The sequence below is a fragment of the Triturus cristatus genome, chromosome 1_2 (assembly GCF_964204655.1).
Source record: "Triturus cristatus chromosome 1_2, aTriCri1.1, whole genome shotgun sequence".
Classification (NCBI taxonomy): Eukaryota; Metazoa; Chordata; class Amphibia; order Caudata; family Salamandridae; genus Triturus; species Triturus cristatus.
The window spans coordinates 1,164,541,486-1,164,569,243 of NC_140580.1; the positions used below are offsets into that span (position 1 = coordinate 1,164,541,486).

General features: G+C 49.0%; 1 protein-coding gene across 16 annotated transcripts in view; it reads left to right on the forward strand.

Moving 5' to 3' along the window:
• FNBP1 (formin binding protein 1) overlaps window positions 1–27,758 on the forward strand; it is a 975,957-nt gene that overhangs the window by 206,631 nt on the left and 741,568 nt on the right. For all 16 annotated transcript variants that reach the window (XM_085613976.1, XM_085613977.1, XM_085613978.1 and 13 more), the window contains exon 2: window positions 13,160–13,275. In XM_085613976.1, the coding sequence (XP_085470102.1) occupies window positions 13,160–13,275 (116 nt within the window). The remainder of the gene's footprint in view (window positions 1–13,159; window positions 13,276–27,758) is intronic.

Sequence of the window (27,758 nt, forward strand, 5' to 3'; positions counted from 1 at the left end):
GGGTTATGGATAGCCTTTCAGGGCCCTAGTTTTGTGCACCAATGGTCAGTGTTTTGCATGGCTCTGTTTATCTGGCACGGAAAGTCGTGTACAGAACTGACATCAGCGCGCAAGGGAGGCATCTAAGTAGCTGCCGTGACGTCATCCTGGTGACCACGATGCCAACGACGGACACGGAGCCGACCGACGCCACCTTTTAACACGCAGAGGTACTGCTGACGAAAAAACTTTCTGGATCTAGTCTGACGCCTGGGGGTAATTCTAAGATGAGGAATCTATAACTACCTAATATTTCTTACAGATACATTGTTACCAAAGGTAAATAACTTGTTCGTTTATCGGAGCCCGTAGCAAGGCAGTGGGTTTGGCAGTGGCACTGTGCTTTCAAGGGATATCTAACAAAACTAATAATAGTTGCTTTGTCAAATTCATGCTATTGGCTTTGATTGAAATAACGTAGGAGGAGAACTGTTGCAAATACATACACTCTGACTTGAACGCTTGCTGTCTTAAGTGCTGTAAATAATGTCCTTTTAGGTTTGGGTGTTTACTATAGGCTCTGCACCGTAGCCTCTTTGTCTTTCTTTGACTTGCTGTCAAAAGAAATTCATTAAAGAAACCGATAATAAATGAAAGTGAAGGGCATATACTATCCATATGGAAAATGTGATTAACATAATCTTAGCTAATGTTTTTAGACCTGCTTTGTTGAGGGCCAGCGCTCAAGCCTGTTTCTTTAAACTTTGTCTTGTTGGAAGAGTAATTAAATTCTTGAAAAGTAATTGTTAAACTTTCTGTATTTCTGATTCCGGTACTACCTTATATTGGGTATCCTAGTCTTTCTCTCAAAATAAACTGTCACTACTATTCTAACAACGTATAAGAAATGTTTTTGGCCGAGTAATATGAATAGCAGTCTTACGTATTTTCATTAAAAAAAGTAATAATGAGGGAAGAGATGGTGCAAGTTGTAATGCACAGGCTACAGCGTGGAAAGACCATCGGAAGGGTTTATGGCGAGAGATAATGCCTCCCCGTTTGAAAACAAGAACTGAGTCTCATTGTTTCTGTAAATTGTTTAACGTGGCCTATTTAAGGCACACTTTAAAACTGTCCAACAGTTCTTACAATTATTTTATTTCTGTTGTATTTTTCAGTATGGAAGTGTGTTTGATTTTGTAAACCTGGCTGGATACCGGTGCTGATAAAATGCCGATTGAGTCCATGGTAGCCTTATCTTGTGTAGCTAGAAAAGTCAGTGGCTTCCTTGTAATCATCTACTGGTCCCACCAGAGGGGCATCAGTGCGTTAAATAGCAGGACGTCGCTGTTTCACTTGAACCTCCAAGTGAAGGCTTGGGTGCTCTGGATCAGGCAGGTTCAGTGGGAAGTAATATAGGTCAGGACCTAGCTAACCCCTAGAAGCAGAAGATCTGGCTGGTGGAGGGGAGTTGAAAAATGTGACTGTCCACTGCATGCCAGAGATCCTTACACTGGTCTGGCCATTGGTTAACATGATTCTGATCTGTAGGTTGTTCTACAGCCTCCCTGGCTTTTGTGAAGAAAAGTATAGATTTTGTTAAGGACACAGAATTGAGTATTATGCATTTGTTTTTTACTTTGACGTAATAGCAGCCACGATAAGACAAACGACTTTTGGCGGGTACCACCAGGAAAACTACAGTATGATGTCATAATGAAGCAGCCAATCAGTAGTAACATGCAGTAATAATGGTCTTGACTGTGAGCAACAAGCCCTCCTTTCGTGCAAGAGCAGTTAAGAATAACAGAACTTGGGAAAATTAACCATATCAATCATGCCAGCCTTCGGGAGACAGAAAACATCTTTGACCAAGTCCAGTATCGGCACATAGGAAGAAAGCAAGAAAGGAGCGCTGATCAAAGATTATTCAACGCTTTGGTGAATTCAGTGGAGAGCTAGAAGACTTTGCCACCAGATCGAACATGTTGGCAGATAGTGGAAGTTTCTTAAGTGGAAGCACTTGATGCAGTTGGCACTATGTAGAGCAAAAGGGAGGGTTAGATAAAAGTGGTGGCATAGTACTCACCTCCGTGCCTTTAATAAAATCTAGACTTTTCTTCACCAAACCTAGGGAAATCTCAATTTCATTACAAGACTTGAGGCTTCTAATATGCTTGTTCAAAGCATATAAACAACAGTATTTGCCAAATGATTAACAGGTTTACCATAAAAGGTTTTGAAAGTGGAATTATTGGACCAATCTGCAGATCTGAGAGTGTCCTCTAGACCAACACCAGGCCTAAAGGCTTTAGATGCCCTGGCACCTCTTATAGAGTGTGCATCGAAAATAGTAGTGTCAGTACCCTTCATAATCCATTTCATCCAGCAAGCTACTGTAGTAGAAGCGACCAGCTTGTGAGGCCTCTGAAATTGAATTACTTACTGGACAGAAGAAGATGTTCTTTTTTTTTTCTGTTCTACCAATGTAAACTTTTAAACAATTTCCACCCCAAATTTTAGGCTGAAAAGGAAAGTCTGTGTAATGAAAGACTTAAAAAATTAGTTTTCGTTCTCCTATGAACCCCAAAGAAGTACACCCATAGGAGTCCATTGCACAGAAGGAATAGCCAAAGCCCTGACATCAGAGAAGCGTTTTAGAGACACTAGATGTAGTAGCATGGTTAACTTCGCTGCAAATACTTAGAAAAAAGGTCAGTGTTGTCATTCCAAGAAGTTAAACATTTTAATATTCACATCCACATCTGGTTATACTTGGGTTAAGGAGGTTTAGAAAATCTTACTCCCTTCAAAAGACGACAAATCAACGGATGTTCTCCAACCTGTCTTCTGTCCACACTGACGTGTTCTGCTGAAATAGCTGACCTCTAAGTATTTACCGTTCTATACACTATCTCAGGAGGCAAAGGAGTATAAGAAGTTACATACATGGTCACATCTGCTGAAAAGGAATCTGAATCCCTGTGCAGACACGAGCTATTCCATAACATCTGAGTGAATTTGTTACGTCTGGTTGTGCCCAGGATTGGCTAATGAATTCAGCAACTAATGCTGAAATGCCTGGGGTTCTCCAAGCCGACCCAAAACCTTCCAGACTACCCACAGAAGGGAGTAATTGAGAATCATTTCATGATAGTGATGTCATGAGTTCAAAAGAGGATTGGGAAAGGATAGTATCAGAAAGGGGTAATAATACCTCCAGGCCTGTAGAGAACACCAATGACCCTGCCAGAAGGGCGTTATCAATGTCTACTGAGCCTGTCATGGCGTATCTGAGTTAAGATCCGTACTTTAATGATAAATAGGGGAAAGGCGCAATGATATGTTGAGACCAATTTTTAAGAAAGACATCTGTTGCTAGAGCCTGTGAATCGGTTTGCCGGATGTAATAAGGGAGTTGAGTATTCAAACTGAAAGCAAAGAGATCTATTTACATTGAGCCACATATAATAATAATCGTTCTGATTATGGAAGGAAGTAGTTGCCATTTGCTGGAATCTTGTAAATATTTGGAACATCAGTCTACGAGTACATTGAGTTTTCCTGGAAGATATTCCGCTTGGATAGAGAGTGTGCTCTGTAGAAAGAACTCCCAAAAAGGTTTAGGTATTTGGACTGGTTCTCCCAGGTTATTAATGTACTCTGAACAGCTGAGAGGCGGTCCATTTTCGGCAAAATGTAACCACTTATTCTGATTTTTGCAAATATCTAGATTGCAAAGCAGCCTACAAGCATCTCCGAACAGCTGATATGCAGGGATGACTCCTGTTCTGACCATGTACCCCCGTCGAGTACTGGCCACATCTTGTGCGTCCATCTGTCCAGCTTGCATTGGATTCCAAGACAACATCTGGGACGAGAGAGAAAATTGCTCTTCCGTTCAACAGATCTAGATTGTCTAACCATCTTTGAAGTTTACATTAGTTATACAGTCCGTGGTCAGCAATAGGCAAAATGGCACTTTAATGTCTATCAACAAGTGCAAATCGGTTATGGCAGGTAATATGGCACGGTGCATAAGGTAGGGAAATACCACCAGATCCCCACGTGTGTGGCCGCAGACCACTTATGCTATATATTCAATTCCTCTGCACACGTTCAAAAGTAAATGTATAAAGTTACATAAAATATCACAATGATGCTTGTCTTTATATTTTCAGATGTCTTTAATTCAAGATCTTTTAGCCTTCTTAACCAACACGTGTTTTGTCGCTGTTACAGGGGATTACCCTGCGACTTCTTCAAAGCTGAGGTCAGTTTCAAGTAGTCTTCGTTCCGATGATAATTTCAACCCGGAAGGGGTTCCTATAAGTTATGATCCTGAAGAGGTAGACTAATTAGTCTTATGTCCGGAAAGCTAAATATGCTTCCACATCTGCTGATTTGCACGACGAACACGCCACGGCCTGGAGATCCAATGGGTTCTACCTAATACTGCCGGATGGGGCAGCTCCTCTAAAGCAACTCCCTTACATTTGGAAGCATATTTAGCTTTCCGGACACAAGACAAATTAGTCTACCTCTCCAGGAGCAGAACTTATAGGAACCCCTTCTGGGTTGGAGTTATCACCGGAACTAAGAGACTACTTGAAACTGACTTCAGCACTGAAGAAGTCGCGGGGTAATCCCCTGTAACAGCGACGAAACACGTGTTCGCTAAGGGGGCTTAAAGATCTTTGAATTAAAGACATCTGAAAATATAAAGACAAGCATCATTTTGATATTTTATGTAACTTTATGTATTTACTTTTGAACGTGTGCAAAGGATTTGTATATACACCATTGAATTTTAGCAGGAGATTCCTGATCTAGGTGTACTGTGTCCAAATAGGAGAATCCTCTGCAAAGATGGCAAAAGTTTATTCTTTGTAGAGTCCAATAATGAAGACACCCTGATAAAATGGCTGAAATTGATGAGGCCAGAAAGCCTACCAAATGTGCCAAAGACCCCTATGGTAAATGAGTGACCGATTTAAGGTCAGTTCTTTCTATTTCTGTATTAAGAGAACTTTCTGCAGAGGGAGTGGCAACATTGATTTTTCCGTATCTATGAGGAAATTCAAGAATTCGACTTGAGGGATTAGAAGATGACTTTTCCGTGTTTATTAGGAAGCCTAGATTCTGTAGCAACGAAAGACCCGTTTAATTGACTTTGTAATTGATCTTTGCCCTGGGCCAGAAGGACCAAAAATGTCTAGATAAGAAAGTCAAGTGAGTTCCCTGAGCCTTTAGATAAACCATGATTGGTCTCATCAGTGCCATGGTGAAGAGGAGAGGCCGAAAGGAAGAGTTTTGAACAGAAAGAGCTAATCTACCCATTGGTATTGTAGGTATTTCTTGTAATCTGCACATATTGGAATAGTGAGGTAAGTGCCCTGAAGGTCCAGCTGAACCATCCAGTCGCCCTCGTGGAGTGAATCTCTGAGGTGTACATTATTTCCTTTTTAAAATGAGTGTAAACAACAAATTTGATAAAAGATTTTAGGTTTATAACTGTACAAAATTTCTTGATTTCTCTTTTGTACCAAGACAATTGTCTTAGAGAAACCCAAGAAATGGAAGTCCACAATTTGTTGCGTCTTTCACTTGTAGGTCTTAGACTTCCTGAGTTATTAAATGAGTTTGCTCTTGGGAGTAAAGGAGCGGGTTAGGAGGAAAATGTTTGAAGTGATTCTAATAAACGTTTATATAATAACGTGTGTGCAGAGTTCAAGGATCTGAAGTAATGTTTAGTCATGTTGTAAGAAAATGTATTAAACAACTTCCTACAGGAAAAAGGTCAGAATACCATTTTTGGGGTACTTGGGGCTCCTCTCTTATACAGTAACCTCTGTTTCTGAAGTCTCTTCCTCTTTGAGGGTAATACTGGAGCATATCTTAAGTTGCAGACTTTTGCATCTCTCCTGAGAAATTTCTGCTTTCCCATTGCCCAACATGCTACTTGCCTTCTGTGCCCAATTGACACAGCTAGCTCCAAGTAAGTCGAAAATCTTGGTTAATGGGCCTGCTGAATCCAAGACCCTATCCTAGCAATTCGTTAATTTCACCCCTTTTTTAAAGGTCCTTGCAAAATTTGGTTAAGAATAATACCATATTAGAATCAATGGCTGGGGTTGGCATGATTTTGTTGACCTGTGAGATGAGCACATTTGGAGCTCAATCTTTTAGCCACCTTGTCTAAAAGTTTATGTACATGTAACGGTGTAGATCATAAGGTGTGCATTCCATAGGTTTTTTTTGTAACGTTATATAGCAAGTGCTCGGCCGATGGGCATTTGAGGATTTTACATGAGCACCAGTTATAGAACAAGGTCAGATTATTTTTTTGTTGTAGAGATTATCTAACTAGAATCACAGGATGTTGATCTGCAGTCATGACTAAAACTTAGTTCCCAGTTCTAAAGTTGGCAGCTCTTGCTGTAATGCCACATCCATTCCCTAGGGTTAAGGTGAACAATTGAGGTGGGACCAAACCTTGGACCCCCAATAAAATCCAAGACCGTTTCGAAAAAGCTATGAGAATCGTTTCCGAAAGTCATTACGATAATTTTTCCGTCTCTTGTTTGGACGCCCTTGCCAGAAAAAGAAACATCTGGGTCTTAGTCATTATTATCTTAATTTTCATACATATCCTGGTCCATATCATCATCTGTATCCCTCTGACTGGTTATATTAGTAAGAGGGAACAGAGTATTGCCCCCGAATTAGAAACCTCTTGGTGGTAAGGGTGGTGGGGGAGAGGGAGGAGGGCCTGAAACTTGAGTATTAGCATTTTTGGTTAAGTTTGGTTTACTTTTAAGAGTGGCCCATTTTTTGCCTCTTTTTGTAAAGAATCCCCTCTCAGCATCAGTATATTTTGTATTGCAGCTTCCAAGTGTTTAGAAATATTTGACATGGAATCAATAACTGCCTGCTGGATTGAGTCCTTAATAAAAGAGTTAAGATTATCTCTAAATATTTGCCCTTCCTCGTCCTCATTAAAGTGTGTTTCACTTTGTGACTATATGACCCATAAATTGAGGTTGCCAAGAAAAATCAAAAATACTTCAAATGTAAGATGTACAGGTAAAATCACTGTGCCATGTGAATATGCTAGAAATAAATGTAATCAATTTATAATAATGTATTTAATTATTAACCTTTGTATTACTAATTCAATTTGCAGGGCAATTGCAAAAAATAACTAAAAAGGGCAAACGTGAGAATTTATCTTCTGAAACCTGTGTGAAGATGTTGCCTGGCCGAAGGCATGTTCTTGGGCGGTGTTGAGAGTTGGTGAACCTCCTAGAGAGTGGAAGGAAAGCCAAACAGTCCGCCTATAGAAGAGGGAAGAGAGCATCAGAGCAGGGCCTCTGTCAAAGAAGATAGCCATATAAGCTGTGGTGTACCACTTGGGAAGTGCACCTCTAAAAATAGGGAGCAGAGAAATGCCTCAGCAGAGGCAGACCGCCTGAGTTGGGGAAACAAGCACCTCCTACAACACACAAGAAAGTGAGAAGACGGCTTAGAGTGTAGCATTGCGCGTCCCCCCAGGCAAAGAAAAACGAGAGTGCACGAGATGATTGAAGGCTGTGCATAGACCTTGAGCACGACCTATACAACAGGGGTGGGCAAAATATTCTGTCCCGGAATGTTGACAACTCCATGTTACTCTTGTAGCGCGGAGGTCTGGACCAATTCCACCGTGTGCCACGTGGCATATCTCACATGCGTCCCAAAAGTGTAAGTTGGCAAGTGTGCTCGAGATTTGACGTCCCCTAGCTTGATGCTGGTTGTGTTTTGTTCCGGCCCAGGAGTAAAAGGGGCATTGTTCCCAAGAGACCTGTGTTCCTGTGATTGATTTAGGGGAAGCTGGTTGTGTTTTGTTCTTGCCCAGGAGTGAGAGGGATGTCGTTTCCAGGGGCCCTGTGTTTGTGTGATTGATTTAGGGGGAGCTGGTTTGTTTTGTTCTTGCCCAGGAGTGAGAGGGATATTGTTTCCAGGGGCCCTGTGTTTGTGTGATTGATTTAGGGGGAGCTGCTTGTATTTTGTTGTTGCCCAGGAGTGAAGGGGGCATCGTTTCCATGGTCCTTGTGTTTGTGTGATTGATTTAGGAGCTGCTCGTTTCATGTTTTGTTGTTGCCCAGGAGTGAAGGGGGCATCGTTTCCATGGTCCTTGTGTTTGTGTGATTGATTTAGGAGCTGCTCGTTTCATGTTTTGTTGTTGCCCAGGAGTTAAGGGGGCATCGTTTCCAGGGTCCTTGTGTTTGTGTGATTGATTTTGGGGTTGCTCGTTTCATGTTTTGTTCTTGCCCAGGAGTGAGAGGGGCATCGTTTCCAGGGGCCCTGTTTGTGTGATGGGTTTAGGGGCTGCTGGTGGTGTATTCTCGCTCAGGGACTGAGAGGGGCATTGTTTCCAGGGGCCCTGAGTTTGTGTGATTGATGTAGGGGCTGCTGGTGTTGTATTCTCGCTCAGGGGATAAGAGGGGCATCATTTCCATGGGCACTGTGTTTGTATGATTGATTTAGGGGCTGCTGGTGGTGCTGTATTCTCGCCGATGATGTGGCCATCCTCCTCTGATATCCAAAGAGGATAGGTCAAAAGCTTATGAACATTCTGGTCTGAGGGTGAACTGGGAGAATCCGTACTTGTCCGGGTGGAGTATTAGCCACTTAATTGCAATCAAGGTTCTATTCACAAGCAGAGAGCTTTGAGTAGTTGAGAATTCACTACTGATCCCCAAATATGTTGGCAATTTAACATCGTCCCTTTCTTAGAACAAAGTGTAAAAAGAGGTTAAGGCTGAAGCACGCTCCCTTTCTGTATACTTGTAGGGGCAGGATGGCGATATAGAAAATGGTCACTCCTTCGAGGATGCCTTACATGCTCTCGTATTGCCCTCTTCAGATCCCTCCAGGCGTCTTGGAGACCCTTCATAGTTATTCCTGGGATCTTCTCTGGGCGAGTCAATAAGCAAGAGTACCCTTTAATGAGTGAGTTCAGCCCACGTATGATGTGGGACTAGGAATGGCAGATTGACCACTTTACTGTTGGAGGCACAACTCATCACTGTTAATGACTGGCTGTCTGGGGACAGGGATGGTGGAGGCTTCTAGCTGCAGCTAGATGAGTTTGAAGGCTCTGGCTTACTAGAATACTTGCTTGGCATCTTCGTTATAGTGGACGGTTGACTGAATATAAGAAAACGTGGTATGGAGGAAAAAATAGAACAGTATTTTTTGAAAAAGGACACTTTTAATTATCCTTTCATATGTGTTTAAATTCACATCTCATTTGCTTTGTTTTTTTGCTGAGCATATACAAAAAACATATATTTACAAAACAACACCTCTGTACATATGACGAAACTACGCTACTGTCCTAAATAATAATTTTCGATTATGGATCCACCTTTCAATAATGTGGACATCCCAGAGGGCATATACATTGCATAAGGAAATCAATATCTCCACAAATTCAAAAGCAATGCAAAGTTGTTAAATCCCCACACACTCAAAGTATTATGATCCCTCTGTAACTGTTGACTGAGACTGAAGAATTGCCAGGCAGACCTCCTCATCCACGGCAACGTCCATGGGTACCTCGCTCGTCAACTCTGCCTGGGTTTAGGGCATTCGATTCCATTGGAGTCTCCATCTGGGTGATGCCTGGGTGGTGCCACGCATGGGATCCTTTGAGGAGCTGAAGGATGAAATTGTCCTTTATAACTTCCAATTTTAAGGGTTCTTGTAGTTGAGGGACGCTCTTGGACTCCCTGCAGTGAGGTATCGATTCTCCCAGAATTGAATACTGTCGAAGGCAAGCGCAGAGTAACGGTGTCACGTGGATCTGTTCCTCCTTAGCAGTGACTTCATATGATAGGAATAGTGGGAACAAGGCTTGGGTCCTGCGGTGTAGTCCAGTGGCCCCAGTTTGTATATAGTCTGTTTCACCCTGTGTAGGCTGAGCACCAACCCCTTCCGTCTGCACCCTCATTCATGGTATCTGAGAGGTCTCCTCGTTTGGGAGTGTTTACGACTATCCACAAACCAGCGAAGACCAATGGACCTTGATCCAAAGTGGGAGCTTCATCTGGAGATCATGGAAGAAGTGACAAACCCCTCCCCAAGGGACCGGATGTAAACTGGATGGGGCCAAAGGTGGGGTTCTGAAAGAACTTCCCATAGACGACCAGTTCAGGGGAACTGATCTCAGTTTACGGCTGGGGGAGGCAATGTATGCAGAATCCTCCAAGGCCGACTGAAACCCCGGTCATGCAGCCTCGCCGTGCATGCGCAAGCTTATCATTGAATATTCTCTCGCCCTTTCACATCTCGCGATTATTCCGGTCATGCTATTTAAAATTAATATATGAATAACACGTCCTTGAAGCACCAATCTACGGAAAAAAAAAAAATCAGGGTTTGAATGCTGCGTGCCTGTGAGTGTACTGCACAAAAGTCAAACCAATTTGCTTTGTCAATGCTTGTTAGTTTACGTCATTGAAAGAAGAAGGTGATCTGCCCCTGAGTCTCAGCGGTTCCTGGATGCTGTGGAGCGCCGCCTCCATCAGTACCCGAGGCACATCGCTGCAGCTCGTTGGTATTCATGTCTGCAGCCTGGGCACTGTGCTGGCAGCAGTCAACCAGCTCCTTGTGGCACTGTCTGCAGCAGAGCAGTGTCTGTAGCACTGGGGGCTCTTGAGCTGGGGCGAGGACAGGGCCCCCTCCATGCTAATGTGAGGTGCATTGACCATCCTCTGCAGCGCGGGGGCCCTTGAGCTGAGGTGAAAACATGGGAGGGCGAGACAGGAGCCGCCCTCCCTGCATTTGTGAGGTGCACTGACCATCCTCTGAGGCAGGGGGGCCCTTGAGCTGAGGTGAAAACATGGGAGGGCGAGACAGGAGCCGCCCTCCCTGCATATGGGAGGTGCACTGACCACCCTCTGCAGCACGGGGGTCCTTGAGCTGAGGCGAGGACAGGGCCCCCTCCATGCTAATGTGAGGTGCACTGACCACCCTCTGCAGCACGGGGAGCCTTGCGCGGAGGCGAGGACAGGGCCCCCTCCATGCTAATGTGAGGTGCACTGACCACCCTCTGCAGCACAGGGCTCTTGAGCTGAGGCGAGGACAGGGCCCCCTCCCTGCATATGTGAGGTGCACTGACCACCCTCTGCAGCACTGGGGGCTCTTGAGCTGAGGCGAGGACAGGGCCCCCTCCATGCTAATGTGAGGTGCATTGACCATCCTCTGCAGCACGGGGGCCCTTGAGCTGAGGTGAAAACATGGGAGAGCGAGACAGGAGCCGCCCTCCCTGCATTTGTGAGGTGCACTGACCATCCTCTGCAGCAGGGGGGCCCTTGAGCTGAGGTGAAAACATGGGAGGGCGAGACAGGAGCCGCCCTCCCTGCATATGGGAGGTGCACTGACCACCCTCTGCAGCACGGGGGTCCTTGAGCTGAGGCGAGGACAGGGCCCCCTCCATGCTAATGTGAGGTGCACTGACCACCCTCTGCAGCACGGGGGCCCTTGAGCTGAGGCGAGGACAGGGCCCCCTCCATGCTAATGTGAGGTGCACAGACTATTCTCTGCAGCAGAGGGGGGGGCCTTGAGCTGAGGTGAAGACAGGGGCCTCCTCCCTGCTAATGTGAGGTGCACAGAGCCTCCTCAGCGGGGGGCACTTGAGCTGAGGTGAAACCACTGAGGTGTACAGACCATCCTCTGCAGCAGAGGGGGGGCCTTGAGTGGAGGTGAGGACAAGGGCCTGCCTCCTCTCTGCTAATGTGAGGTGCCCTGACAGTCCTCTGCAGCAGAGGGGGGCCCTTGAGTTGAGGCGAGGACAGGGGCCCGCCTCCTCTCTGCTAATGTGATGTGCACTGACTCTGCAGCAGAGGGAGGCCCTTAAGCTGAGGTGAGGACAGGGGCCCGCCTCCTTTCTGCTTATGTGAGGTGCACAGGCCATTCTCTGCAGCAGAGGGGGGGGGCCTTGAGCTGAGGCGAGGACATGGGCCCTCCTCTCTGCTAATGTGAGGTGCACTGACCACCCTCTACAGCAGAGGGGGGCCCTTGAGCTGAGGACAGGGGTCTCCTCCCTACTAATGTGAGGTACACAGACCCTCCTCTGCAGCAGAGGGGGCCCTTGAGCTGAGGTGACGACAGGGGCCCGCCTCCTCTCTTCTAATGTGAGGTGCACTGACCCTTCTCTGAAGCACGAGGGGGGGGCCTTGAGCTGAGCTGAGGTGAGGGCAGGGGCCCGCCTCCTCTCTGCTAATGTGAGGTGCACTGAGTCTGCAGCAGAGGGGGGCCCTTAAGCTGAGGTGAGGACAGGGGCCCGCCTCCTCTCTTCTAATGTGAGGTGCACTGACCCTTCTTTGAAGCACGAGGGGGGGCCTTGAGCTGAGGTGAGGGCAGGGGCCCGCCTACTCCCTGCTAATGTAAGGTGCACAGACTATCCTCTGCAGCAGAGGGGGGGGGGGCTGTGAGGTGAGGTGAGGACAGGGGGCCTCCTACCTGCTAATGTGAGGTACACAGACCATGTGGGGTGGGTTGAAATGTGCGAGGGTTCACCTGTTATCTTCCTGATGTCTGACAGCCGAGGTCGAGCACTGTGAGAGGTTCTTGAGGTGTGAGGGCGCACACATGGACCACAGGTGTACATCACGGCAAAAACCCCTGGCTGGAGGGGTGGGTTGAACTGTGTCTACAGCCAGGAGTATTGTCGAGGGTTCCTCTGCTCCCTGTACCTCAGGCGTCTGTCTGCTGATGTCGGGGCCCTCTGTGAGGGTGCACACGTGGACCAGAGCAGTACTTTGCTTGACTTGACGCCCTGACTGCAGGGTAGGTTGACCTGTGTCTGCAGACTGGGGTCTTGTTTAGTGTTCATTTGTGATCTCAGATGTGACAGCCACGGTCGGGTCCTCAATGAGGGGTTCTAAGCTGTGAGAGTCATAGACCCCTGGCTGGAGGGGGGGGGGGGGCAGCTGTGTCTGCAGACTGGCGTCTTAGCGAGGGTTCATCTGTTGTCTCTCGGATGTCTGACAGACATCGCCAGCACCCTCAGCTCGGGAGGCATGGGGCCAGGCTGGCTGCCTGCCTCGTCCCTGTCACGGTTGTCTTGTATAATAATAGCACGCATCTTGTTGCGGACAGGCTTCTAACCGCTGTTGTTTACTTTTTGCAGGATCAGTTTGACAACCTCGAGAAGCACACGCAGTGGGGCATCGAAGTGCTCGAAAAGTACATCAAGTTTGTGAAGGAGCGGGCAGAGATCGAGATCAGCTATGCCAAGCAGCTCCGGTAAGACTCCCTGCCCCCCGCCCCCACCGTGCAAGGGATTGCGGGACCCGAACCGACCCCGTGATCTGGGGGAGGGCGGATAAATCGGTTTCTGCTTGAGAGCTCTGGGAAATCGGAGTAACCGCCGATATGAATGCCAGCCTGGCAATGCTCTACATCCGACCCGCAGCACGTACTGCGCCCTTATGTGCCAACACTCACCTCAAAGAGACCCCTTGCACAGCTCGGCACCCGACCCACAGCGTTTACTGTGCCCTTATGTGCCAACACTCACCCCAAAGAGACCCCTGGCACAGCTCTGTACCTGACCCACGGCGCGTACGGTGCCCTTCTGTGCCAACACTCAACCCAAAGAGACCCCTGGCTGGCACAGCTCTGTACCCAACCCACAGCGCGTACGGTGCCCTTCTGTGTCAACACTCACCCAAAAGAGACTTCTGGCACAACTCTCCACCCGAACAGAAGCTCGTACTGTACCGTTCTATGCCAACACATGCCCCACAGTGACTGCTGTCACAGCTCTTCACACTGACCCGTAGCGTGTACTGTACCTTTCTGTGCCACCACTCGCCCCACAGTGACTGCAGTCACAGCTCTTCACACTGACCCGTAGCGTGTACTGTACCCTTCTGTGCCACCACTCGCCCCACAGTGACTGCTGTCACAGCTCTTCACACTGACCCGTAGCGTGTACTGTACCCTTCTGTGCCACCACTCGCCCCACAGTGACTGCTGTCACAGCTCTTCACACTGACCCGTAGCGTGTACTGTACCCTTCTGTGCCACCACTCGCCCCACAGTGACTGCTATCACAGCTCTTCACACTGACCCGTAGCGTGTACTGTACCCTTCTGTGCCACCACTCGCCCCACAGTGACTGCTGTCACAGCTCTTCACACTGACCCGTAGCGTGTACTGTACCCTTCTGTGCCACCACTCGCCCCACAGTGACTGCTGTCACAGCTCTTCACACTGACCCGTAGCGTGTACTGTACCCTTCTGTGCCACCACTCGCCCCACAGTGACTGCAGTCACAGCTCTTCACACTGACCCGTAGCGTGTACTGTACCCTTCTGTGCCACCACTCGCCCCACAGTGACTGCAGTCACAGCTCTTCACACTGACCCGTAGCGTGTACTGTACCCTTCTGTGCCACCACTCGCCCCACAGTGACTGCTGTCACAGCTCTTCACACTGACCCGTAGCGTGTACTGTACCCTTCTGTGCCACCACTCGCCCCACAGTGACTGCTGTCACAGCTCTTCACACTGACCCGTAGCGTGTACTGTACCCTTCTGTGCCACCACTCGCCCCACAGTGACTGCAGTCACAGCTCTTCACACTGACCCGTAGCGTGTACTGTACCCTTCTGTGCCACCACTCGCCCCACAGTGACTGCTGTCACAGCTCTTCACACTGACCCGTAGCGTGTACTGTACCCTTCTGTGCCACCACTCGCCCCACAGTGACTGCTGTCACAGCTCTTCACACTGACCCGTAGCGTGTACTGTACCCTTCTGTGCCACCACTCGCCCCACAGTGACTGCTGTCACAGCTCTTCACACTGACCCGTAGCGTGTACTGTACCCTTCTGTGCCACCACTCGCCCCACAGTGACTGCTGTCACAGCTCTTCACACTGACCCGTAGCGTGTACTGTACCCTTCTGTGCCACCACTCGCCCCACAGTGACTGCAGTCACAGCTCTTCACACTGACCCGTAGCGTGTACTGTACCCTTCTGTGCCACCACTCGCCCCACAGTGACTGCAGTCACAGCTCTTCACACTGACCCGTAGCGTGTACTGTACCCTTCTGTGCCACCACTCGCCCCACAGTGACTGCAGTCACAGCTCTTCACACTGACCCGTAGCGTGTACTGTACCCTTCTGTGCCGCCACTCGCCCCACAGTGACTGCAGTCACAGCTCTTCACACTGACCCGTAGCGTGTACTGTACCCTTCTGTGCCACCACTCGCCCCACAGTGACTGCTGTCACAGCTCTTCACACTGACCCGTAGCGTGTACTGTACCCTTCTGTGCCGCCACTCGCCCCACAGTGACTGCTGTCACAGCTCTTCACACTGACCCGTAGCGTGAACTGTACCCTTCTGTGCCACCACTCGCCCCACAGTGACTGCAGTCACAGCTCTTCACACTGACCCGTAGCGTGTACTGTACCCTTCTGTGCCACCACTCGCCCCACAGTGACTGCTGTCACAGCTCTTCACACTGACCCGTAGCGTGTACTGTACCCTTCTGTGCCACCACTCGCCCCACAGTGACTGCTGTCACAGCTCTTCACACTGACCCGTAGCGTGTACTGTACCCTTCTGTGCCACCACTCGCCCCACAGTGACTGCTGTCACAGCTCTTCACACTGACCCGTAGCGTGTACTGTACCCTTCTGTGCCACCACTCGCCCCACAGTGACTGCTGTCACAGCTCTTCACACTGACCCGTAGCGTGTACTGTACCCTTCTGTGCCACCACTCGCCCCACAGTGACTGCTGTCACAGCTCTTCACACTGACCCGTAGCGTGTACTGTACCCTTCTGTGCCGCCACTCGCCCCACAGTGACTGCTGTCACAGCTCTTCACACTGACCCGTAGCGTGTACTGTACCCTTCTGTGCCACCACTCGCCCCACAGTGACTGCTGTCACAGCTCTTCACACTGACCCGTAGCGTGTACTGTACCCTTCTGTGCCACCACTCGCCCCACAGTGACTGCTGTCACAGCTCTTCACACTGACCCGTAGCGTGTACTGTACCCTTCTGTGCCGCCACTCGCCCCACAGTGACTGCAGTCACAGCTCTTCACACTGACCCGTAGCGTGTACTGTACCCTTCTGTGCCACCACTCGCCCCACAGTGACTGCTGTCACAGCTCTTCACACTGACCCGTAGCGTGTACTGTACCCTTCTGTGCCGCCACTCGCCCCACAGTGACTGCTGTCACAGCTCTTCACACTGACCCGTAGCGTGTACTGTACCCTTCTGTGCCACCACTCGCCCCACAGTGACTGCTGTCACAGCTCTTCACACTGACCCGTAGCGTGTACTGTACCCTTCTGTGCCGCCACTCGCCCCACAGTGATTGCTGTCACAGCTCTTCACATTGACCCGTAGCGTGTACTGTACCCTTCTGTGCCGCCACTCGCCCCACAGTGACTGCAGTCACAGCTCTTCACACTGACCCGTAGCGTGTACTGTACCCTTCTGTGCCAACACTCGCCCCACAGAGAGCTCTGGCACAGCTCTGCACCCGACCCACAGCGCCTACTGTGCCCACACTCGCCCCACAGAGACCTCTGTCACAGCTCTGCAACCGACCAACAGTTCGTACTGTACCCTTCTGTGCCAACACTCGCCCCACAGTGACTGCTGGCACAGCTCTGCCACCGACCCACAGTGCGTACTGTACCCTTCTGTGCCAACACTCGCCCTGCTGAGCCCTCTGGCACAGCTCTTCACACTGACTCGTAGTGTGTACTGTACTCTTCTGTACCAACACTCGCCCCACAGAGAGCTCTGGCACCGCCCTTCACACTGACTCGTAGCGTGTACTGTACTCATCTGTGCCAACACTCGCCCCGCAGAGATCTTTGGCACAGCTCTTGACACTGTCCTGCAGAAACTGTATTTTAGAAACCCACCCCAAAGTTTTCCATAATGAAATTCGAAGACTGTAGGAGAGTAGGATCTGCACTTATGTTGCCCCCACTTTTTTTCTGATGTATACACTGGTTTATGGCTAGAGTCTGGCTGGGTCCCTGCTAATCAGGGCCCCAGTCTTTCTGTTCTCTCTAAACAACTTGGTGTGCATATTAGATGCACTAGTGATTGGATACTGTAGTACCTTATGAGCCCCTAGTATATGGTACCTTAGGTACCTAGGGCATTGGTACTTCACAGGCCTACCAGGGGCTGCAGCATGTATTATACCACCCCTGGGAAGCATTCTCAATCTGACACCACAGGCCTGCTACTGCAGCCTGTGTGAGGTAGTGTTGGCACTCCTCACTGAGGTATAGGTTCCTATAGCTCACCATACACACACATATAAACCTATCAGCCACCCCTATAGCAGGCCCTACCAATCCTGAGGGCAGGGTGCTTGGTTTACTATGTGAGGGGGTGCTTCTGCCTGAGCAGGACCCCTCTGCAGCTGGTAGAGTCTAGTCTCTGCTACTGTTTGTGGATGCGGTTAAACCATATACTCTTAAGTGCATTATAACCTTGTGGTAAATGCTAACTTTGGAATGACTGCATCAAAACATGTCGTGTTTGGTGTCAAACAACTTGGAATCATACCCCCACACCAGTAACTGGTGTGGGAGTATGATCCCTCCCTTCTAGAGGGGATGACATGTACCCACTGTACTTAAACAACAGAAATCTGAAAGAGCCCTGGAATCACAAAATGGATGCCACCAGCACAGACACTGGGCTGCCCTCCTGCTGCTGACTGAAACTCGCAGTGGAGGAAGCCCAAAAAAAGGCATCCTGTCACAGGGAGGTGTCACCACCTTCCAGACAGGATTTAGTGTATTGGAGCTGGGTGGGTGCACTCTTAGAGTGCTTTGAAGTCCTGCACTGGGGGAGCAGTAGGCTCCTCTGTGCATATGCCAGCTCAAACCGGTTCAGGGGCTACCTGCCCCTGCTCTGGCGCGAAACTGGACAAAGGGAAGTGAGTGTAACCACCCACTACCCTGACCCTCCTAGAGGAGTGGTCATAGAGCTAGTCCCTCCCCTATCTTCACTATAAGATAGCAAGCATTGCCACTGCAATTCAGATAACCCTGGACGACGCTCTACAAAGAAGAATCCTGGCCCTTCGACGTTCCACTACCTTTGGAAGACAGAAGAATCTCCCTTGGAGTCAAGGAGTGACTCCCCTGCTTGGCAGGCACCAAAAACCTTACTTAACGGTTGCAAACTTTCCCGCTCCCGCCGGAGTTCGAAGTCCCTGCTGCCCCGGAAGCTGATTTCCTGACTTCTCGACGGCCCCTGTGAGTCCCCAGCGAAGCTGTGGCGAGTGGACGCCACGAGTGACTAGGAACAGCAATACCCGGGGACCGTGCACTATTGTCGAGTGCAAACCCTAAACAACGTTCTGCGAACTTGTGCATTGGACCATTTGTGGCCCAAGCCTCCAGCAGGTCTTGCACCAAAAATCAGCTGCCTACACCGTCCCGAGTGACCGTGGGCTCCTGTGAAGCATTTCCTGAGACGGCTTCTTCGCGATCACTTGCCCGTTGGCTAGTGGGTCCCCCGAAGACTTTCTCAACGACTCAAAGGGCTCTCCTGGTTGCTCCAGGCCGGCCCTCACTTACCCTTGCTGGGTGAGTCCATCAGACCTTGCTGGTCTGCATCATCGACTTTCTTCCGTTCACACAAGACTTGCAGTTTCCAAGGATTGTTGGCTCCAATCCGGTTGCTGACACAGTCATCAGCTGCAGACGTCGTGGGACACTCCGAATCCAGCTGCTGGTCATCATCGATCCTTCCTGGACCTCGTGAGCGAAGAGTCCAAACACCATCGACGACCTGAATCAACGCGACATCTGTGGTCATCCATCTTGCTGGCCGACCTTGAACACTGTCCCTTCAGTTTTCAGGTCTTCCACATCTTGAATCCATCTTCGGATTCCAGCGGACACTTCTCCAGTCGTCGCAAGCAGCAAGTCTTCTTTGGTCTCCATTGAAAACAGCGCCTCGACCCGACACCACAAGACACCAATGCACCCGGCTTCCCTGGGTGAGGTAACTCGTGCACTCCGGTGCCCTAGTGTTTGTTGGCCCTCGAAGTACTTACCTTGTAAGTGGCTTGCTTGTTGACTTCCTCGAAGTGCCCTAGAACTTTAAAATTCAAACCGCGACTTGCTCCATTGAAACCAATAGGGAACCCGCGGCTGTGTTCACACACTGCACGCATCTGCCGTGGGCTTGTTACTTACCTGCTAACACTGCAGTAGTGAAGCCCCAGCGATGCCCTAGGCCTTGTCATTTTGCAAGTCGACTTTGTTAACCCAGTTTTTTAGTATATGGTCTGGTACGCCCCTAGGGCTCCAGCCATATTTGTGCGTACTTTATGGTGAAATGTTGACATTTGAATGTGTACCTGGCTTCTAATCTCATAAAGAGATTAGTAGAGTGTGTCTAGAAATAAATACATATATATTTGATATATACCTGTGTGGTGTCCTTTCATTTGGTAATTCAAGAGATTATAAGGTAAAACAAGCTGCTTTACATCCCTCTGAGACTTAGCCTGAAGGCTGCTCTCCACAGCTACCACTAGGATAGCTTTCTTTAAAAGGTTGTCTTAAACCTATCTACCAAAAGAGTCGAATTGAACTGGTGCAAGGTGGCCACTATAACTAGTGACCAGCATATGCCAGGCCAACTTCTCACATTGGTGGGCAGCGTGTGGGATTCCAGCTTGCCATTGTTTTACCAGAAAATCTCTATTTGAATTACTAACTGAAAACCACTTACGGTACTCAAGGTACATATAAAGTCAAGCTTAGTATCAATAAGTTCTACTGAACTTAGAGCTGTTTGTGAAGGCCTAAGCACACCCTTGCTACAGCTCAAGCTAGGTTCAGTAGGCCTCAACTAGTGTAGGTAGTACAACACTGCACAACACTAGTATGTCCTACCAAGGTGGAGCCAGTGGGTCCACCCCATCTCAGTACAAAGACATGGCCTACACTGACCTGAAGGCCTTGTGCTTTGAAAGACATCTGAGGCAGGCGGGAGTCCCTCCTCACAACACCTGATCGATCTGTTAGTAGCAGATGATCTTAGACTAGCTATAGGAGCTAGTGGATCTGGATGAGGGGGTGGGTCACCCATAGTCTCTGGGTCTGATGATGAAAATCAAGATGACCTGGAGTCTTTGGTTGAAGGGCCAGACCCAGAAATGACTGAACAGAGGAATTCTCCTTAAGAGAACTGACAGAGTGGAAGAAAGGCCTAGGTCCCCCTCAAGGGACTCTGACCATTCATATCACTCTGGAAGAGAATCTGTTCATCAGAGGAACTCAAACTATCCCAGAGAGACCTCCTCTGACAGAAGGTTCAAGATGCTCCAGTATGAGGAAGCCAGGCTTGCCCTCAGAACCAAGCAATTGGCCTTAGATTGAGAAGCCTTTGAGCTCCAGAGAGCTTCTAAGAAAGAGGGGTTAGATACCCCTGGTGGCAGCAACAGTGTCCCTAGAGGCAGAGATTACATTCCAGACCATAGGAACCTGTCCAAGGTTGGTCCTCCCTACCAGAGTGGAGATGATATCCACAAATGGATAACTGCTATGGAGAGGGCCTGTAAAGTTCAACAGGTCCCCCAGACACAGTGGGCAGCAATCTTGTGGCTCTCCTTTTCAGATAAAGGTAGAGACAAGCTCCTCACTGTTAGAGAGGAGAATACTAATGATTATGAAGCCCTGAAGAGTGCTTTGATAGATGGGTTTGGCTTAACCACTGAACAGTACAGGTTTAAGTTCAGAGATACCCAGAAAGCACAGACTCAGGATTGGACTGACTTTGTTGATTGTGCAACCAAAGCTCTAGAAGGTTGGCATATTGGTAGTAGAGTAACTGATTTTAAGGGATTGTATAATCTTGTAATGAGAGAACAGATCCTTAATAATTGCCAAAACCAGTTGTTGCATCAGTACCTGGTGGACTCTGATCTGACCTCTCCCCAAGAATTGGGAAAGAAGGCAGGCAAATGGGTCAGAACCAGGGTGAGGCAGAAAACCCAGAACCAAGGTGGTGACACTAAGAAGCAAGATCCTAAAGGCTCAGATAAAGGTGGGGATAAGTCAAAAGACCAGAAGTCTTCACAAGGGCCCCAAAAATCTGCATCTGGTTGGGAGTCACAATCTGCAAAGGGAAAGGCCAAAAGAAGCCCTGGTGCAAAGCTGTAAACAGAAAGACACTGGACTTCTGATTGCACCAAGTCCAAAGACCAAACCACCACCACTCCAGCCCCTAAGGCAACTGTTCCCCCTAGTGCAGTCATTGGTGGAGGTAATACTCAGAATAAGGGCGTAGTAGGGTTGACCCTGGGTTCTGATGTGGACTCTGGCCTAGTCAGAGTACCAACACAGGCATTGCTAGTTTGTGAGGGATACCTTGATATGTCCGTCCTCTTCCTAGTGAGCCCCAGAAATCTGGGCAAGTACAAACAGCAGCCTATCATAAATGGCAAACCGGCTTTGGCATTCAGGGACACAGGTGCTAGTGTCACCATGGTGGCAGAGGATCTAGTGGACTCTGCACAGATCATCCTGGGTGAAATGTACCAGGTAATCAATGCAAGCAATGCCAGGACCAACCATAGTCTGGCAGTTGTGAATTTCTCCTGGGGAGGGGTAACTGGCCTCAAAAAGGTAGTAGTCAGTGCAGACCTCCCTGTCGAATGTTTGTTGGGCAATGATCTGGAGACTTCAACCTGGTCTGAAGTAGAATTATGGAATCATGCTGAGATGTTGGGCATACCTGCAGAGGTATTTGCTGTGGCCAGGTCACAAGCCAAGATGCATAAAGCTGAACCAGCTCTGGATCCTGAAACTATGGACCAGATGCTACCCAAGAGGAGGAGCAGTAGGGTTAAGGCTGGGCTTTCCCCTCTGTCTAAGATTCTGAGGGAGGAGAAGCAGATCCTGAAGAAGGAACTGCCCCAGAGGAACTTGAGCCTGGTCAGGTTGAGTTCTTGGTGGCAGGGGGACCTTCCAGGGAAGATCTGAGCAAAGAGCAACAGTGCTGCCCCACTCTTGAGCCCCTCAGACAGCAGGCTGCTGCTGAGGCTGCTGGGAGTGCTTGTGGGTCCCATAAAGTTTATTGGGATGAGGGGCCTATATTCTGAGGCTAGAGATCCTACCCCTGGAGCCACCAGGAGGTTGGTAATACCTCGGAAGTTCAGGTGGTTTCTCTTGACCCTAGCACATGATATCCCATTAGCAGGACACTTGGGCCAAAACAAGACCTGGGACAGGCTTGTACCACATTTTCATTGGCCACACATATCTGAGGAAACCAAGGAGTTTTGTCGCTCCTGTGTCACTTGCCAAGCCAGTGGCAAGTCAGGTGGCACAGCAAAGGCCCCCCTGATACCACTACCTGTGGTGGGGGTTCCCTTTGAAAGGGTAGGGATTGACATTGTTGGTCCCCTTGACCCACCAACTGCATCTGGGCACAGAGTTATACTGGTGGTAGTGGATCATGCCACCAGGTATCCAGAAGCTATACCCCTAAGGGCTACCACAGCTCCTGTGGTACCAAGAGCCCTCATTGGAGTCTTCTCCAGAGTGGGTTTCCCTAAGGAGGGCATCTCTGACAGAGGTTCTAACTTTGTCAGGATATGTAACTGCAATGTGGTAGGAGTGTGGTGTCAACTACAAGTTCACTACTCCCTATCACCCACAATGCAATGGGTTAGTTGACAGGTTCAACAAAACCCTAAAGGGAATGATTAAAGGACTCCCAGAAAAGCTTAGGCAAAAATGGGACCTTTTACTTCCCTGCCTTCTGTTTGCATACAGGGAGGTTCCACAGAAGAGGGTTGGCTACAGCCCTTTTGAACTTCTGTTTGGGTACCTGTTAGACGACCCTTATGTCTGGTGAAGGAGGGATGGGAGTTACCTCTCAAACCTCATGTGATGGACTATGTACTTGGTCTCCGCTCCCGGATGGCAGGGTATATGAAGAAGGCAACTAAAAACCTTGAGGCTAGCCAAGAATTGCAAAAAGCTTGGCATGACCAAAAGGCTGTACTGACTGTTTACCAGCCAGGCCAGAAAGTGTGGGTGTTGGAGCCTGTGGCCCCAGCAGCTCTCCAGGACAAATGGAATGGCCCCCATACAATTGTTGAGAAAAAGGGAGAGGTCACCTACTTGGTAGATCTTGGCACTCCCAGGAGCCCCCTTAGGGTGCTCCATGTCAACAGACTTAAGCCATATGTGGACAGGGCTGACATGGGCTTGCTCATGGCAACTGATGAGGACCAGGAGGAGGGGAGTGACCCTCTCCCTGACCTGCTCTCACAGAACCCTGATGATGGGTCAGTTGATGGTGTTGCTTTGGCAAGCAGCCTCACTGAGCATCAGCAAACTGAATGTAGACAAGTGCTACAACAGTTTAGACATATGTTTAGCCTGACCCCAAGTCAGACTTCCTGGTGCACCATGAGGTAGACACAGGAGACAGTCTGCCTGTAAAGAGTAAAATCTACAGGCAACATGACCATGTCAGGGATTGTATCAGGACTGAAGTCCAGAAAATGTTGGAACTAGGTGTTATTGATCCTTCAGATAGCCCTTGGGCTAGCCCAGTAGTCCTTGTGCCAGAACCTCATACCCAGGGCGGTAAGAAAGAGATGCGGTTTTGTGTTTACAGAGGCCTCAATGCAGTAACCAGGACTGATGCCTAGCCAATACCAAGGGCAGATGAACTAATAGACACTTTGGCCTCAGCCAAGTATCTCAGTACATTTGACCTTACAGCTGGCTACTGGCAAATCAAGTTAGCTGATGATGCCAAGGCCAAAACAGCATTTTCAACCCCTGGTGGGCACTATCACTTTGTGGTAATGCCCTTTGGTTTGAAGAATGCACCTGCCACTTTTCAGAGGTTGGTGGATAAAGTTCTGAATGGTATGGAAACTTATTGCTCAGCTTATCTTGATGATATTGCTGTCTTTAGTTCCACCTGGCAGGATCACCTGGTCCACCTCAGAAATGTACTGGAGGCCCTGCAAAAAGCAGGCCTCACTATCAAGTCCACTAAGTGCCAGATAGGGCAGAGTCAGGTTGTGTACCTGGGCCACCTTGTAGGTGGAGGCCAGATTCAACCATTGCAGAGCAAAATCCAGACCATAATGGAATGGGTAGCTCCAACAACCCAGACACAGGTTAGAGCCTTTTTAGGCCTGACTGGTTATTACAGGAGGTTTGTTAAGGGATATGGATCTATAGTGGCCCCCTTAAATGATCTGACCTCCAAGAAAATGCCAAAAAAGGTTCAGTGGACAGCTAGCTGTCAAAAGGCATTTGATGACCTCAAGCAGGCAATGTGCACTGCCCCCATCTTGCAGAGTCCCGATTACAAAAAGAAGTTCATTGTTCAAACGGATGCTTCAGAGCTGGGTGTGGGAGCTGTACTGTCTCAACTTAATGATGAAGGTCAAGACCAGCCAGTAGCTTTCATTAGCAGAAGGCTGACCCCTAGAGAGAAACATTGGTCAGCTATTGAGAGGGAGGCCTTTGCTGTGGGCCCTGAAGAAGCTGAGGCCATACTTGTTTGGCACTCACTTCATAGTTCAGACTGACCACAAGCCCCTCCTATGGCTCAAACAGATGAAAGGTGAAAATCCTAAATTGCTCAGGTGGTCCAGTTCCCTACAGGGGATGGACTATACCGTGGAACATAGACCTGGGACCCAACATGCCAATGCAGATGGACTCTCAAGGTATTTCCACTTTGAACTTGAAGACTCAACTGGTCATGGTTAGTTTAATGTCCCTGCGTTTGGGAGGGGGGGTTGTGTAGGAGAGTAGGATCTGCACTTATGTTGCCCCCACTTTTTTTCTGATGTATACACTGGTTTCTGGCTATAGTCTGGCTGGGTCCCTGCTAATCAGGGCCCCAGTCTCTCTGGTCTCTCTAAACAACTTGGTGTGCATATTAGATGCACTAGTGATTGGATACTGTGGTACCTTATGAGCCCCTAGTATATGGTACCTTAGGTACCTAGGGCATTGGTACTTCACAGGCCTACCAGGGGCTGCAGCATGTATTATACCACCCCTGGGAAGCATTCTCAATCTGACACCACAGGCCTGCTACTGCAGCCTGTGTGAGGTAGTGTTAGCACTCCTCACTGAGGTATAGGTTCCTATATCTCACCATACACACACACATATAAACCCTATCAGCCACCCCTATAGGAGGCCCTTCCAATCCTGAGGGCAGGGTGCTTGCTTTACTATGTGAGGGGTTCTTCTGCCTGAGCAGGACCCCTCTGCAGCTGGCAGAGTCTATTCTCTGCTACTGTTTGTGGATGCGGTTAAACCATATACTCTTAAGTGCATTATAACCTCGCGGTAAATGCTAACTTTGGAATGACTGTATCAAAACATGTCGTGTTTGGTGTCAAACAACTTGGAATCATACCCCCACACCAGTAACTGGTGTGGGAGTGTGATCCCACCCTTCTAGAGGGGATGACATGTATCCACTGTACTTAAACGACAGAAATCTGAAAGAGCCCTAGCATCACAAAATGGATGCCACCAGCACAGACACTGGGCTGCCCTCCTGCTGCTGACTGAAACTCGCAGTGGAGGAAGCCCAACAAAAGGCATCCTGTCACAGGGAGGTGTCACCACCTTTCAGACAGGATTTAGTGTATTGGAACCTGGTGGGTGCACTCTTAGAGTGCTTTGAAGTCCTGCACTGTGGGAGCAGTAGGCTCCTCTGTGCATATGCCAGCTCAAACTGGTTCAGGGGCTACCTGCCCCTGCTCTGGCGCGAAACTGTACAAAGTGAAGTGGGTGTAACCACCCACTACCCTGACCCTTCTAGAGGAGTGGACATAGAGCTAGTCCCTCCCCTATCTTTACTATAAGATAGCAAGCATTGCCACTGCAATTCAGATAACCCTGGACGACGCTCTACAAAGAAGAATCCTGGCCCTTCGACGTTCCACTACCTTTGGAAGACAGAAGAATCTCCCTTGGAGTCAAGGAGTGACTCCCCTGCTTGGCAGGCACCAAAAACCTTACTCAACGGTTGCAAACTTTCCCGCCGGAGTTCGAAGTCCCTGCTGCCCCGGAAGCGGATTTCATGACTTCTCGACGGCCACCGTGAGTCCCCAGCGAAGCTGTGGCGAGTGGACCCCACGAGTGACTAGGAACAGCAATACCCCGGGACCGGGCACTATTGTCGCGTGGAGACCCTAAACCACGTTCTACGAACTTGTGCATTGGACCATTTGTGGCCCAAGCCTCCAGCAGGTCTTGCACCAAAAATCAGCTGCCTACCCCGTACCGAGTGACCATGGGCTCCTGTGAAGCATTTCCTGAGGCGGCTTCTTCGCGATCACTTGCCCGTTGGCTAGTGGGTCCCCGAAGACTTTCTCAACGACTCAAAGGGCTCTCCTGGTTGCTCCAGGCATGCCCTCACTTACCCTTGCTGGGTGAGTCCATCAGACCTTGCTGGTCTGCATCATCGACTTTCTTCAGTTCACACGAGACTTGCAGTTGCCAAGGCTTGTTGGCTCCAATCCGGTTGCCGACACCGTCATCCGCTGCAGACGTCGTGGGACACTCCGAATCCAGCTGCTGGTCATCGTCTATCCTTCCTGGACCTCGTGAGCGAAGAGTCAAAACACAATCGACGACCTGAATCAATGCGACATCTGTGGTCATCCATCTTGCTGGCCACCGGTCACTGGCAAGTGACCTTGAACACTGTCCCTTCAATTTTCAGGTCTTCCACATCTTCAATCCATCTTCGGATTCCAGCGGACACTTCTCCAATCGTCGCAAGCAGCAAGTCTTCTTTGGTCTCCATTGAAAACAGCGCCTCGACCCAACACCAAAAGACACCTATGCACCCGGCTTCCCTGGGTGAGGTAACTCGTGCACTCTGGTGCTCTAGTGTGTGTTGGCCCTCGAAGTACTTACCTTGTAAGTGGCTTGCTTGTTGACTTCCTCGAAGTGCCCTAGAACTTTAAAATTCAATCCGCGACTTGCTCCATTGTAATCAATAGGGAACCCGTGGCTGTGTTTACACACTGCACGCGTCTCCCGTGGGCCCGTTACTTACCTGCTAACACTGCAGTAGTGAAGCCCCAGCAATTCCCCAGGCCCTAGGCCTTGTCATTTTGCAAGTCGACTTTGTTAACCCATTTTTTTAGTATATGGTCTGGTACGCCCCTAGGGCTCCAGCCATATTTGTGCTTAATTTATTGTGAAACGTTGACATTTGAATGTGTACCTGGCTTCTAATCTCATAAAGAGATTAGTAGAGTGTGTCTAGTAATAAATACATATATATTTGATATATATACCTGTGTGGTGTCCTTTCATTTGGTAATTCAAGAGATTATAAGGTAAAACAAGCTGCTTTACATTCCTCAGAGACTTAGCCTGAAGGCTGCTCTCCACAGCTACCACTAGGATAGCTTTCTTTAAAAGGTTGTCTTAAACCTATCTACCATAAGAGTCGAATTGGACTGGTGCAAGGTGGCCACTATAACTAGTGACCAGCATATGCCATGCCAACTTCTCACAAAGACATTTTGGCAATCTCCATGCATGTGTTGAGCCATCAGACCTTTATACTGGAGGAGGGCGGGGGGGAATAAAAGCCGCTGAGGGAATGTTTGCAGTTTCTTTCCGTAGGACCCTTCTGTAAGTCAGGCCACTGGTGTCGTTAAAACATATCAGTCTCACCATACATTGAGTTTAACG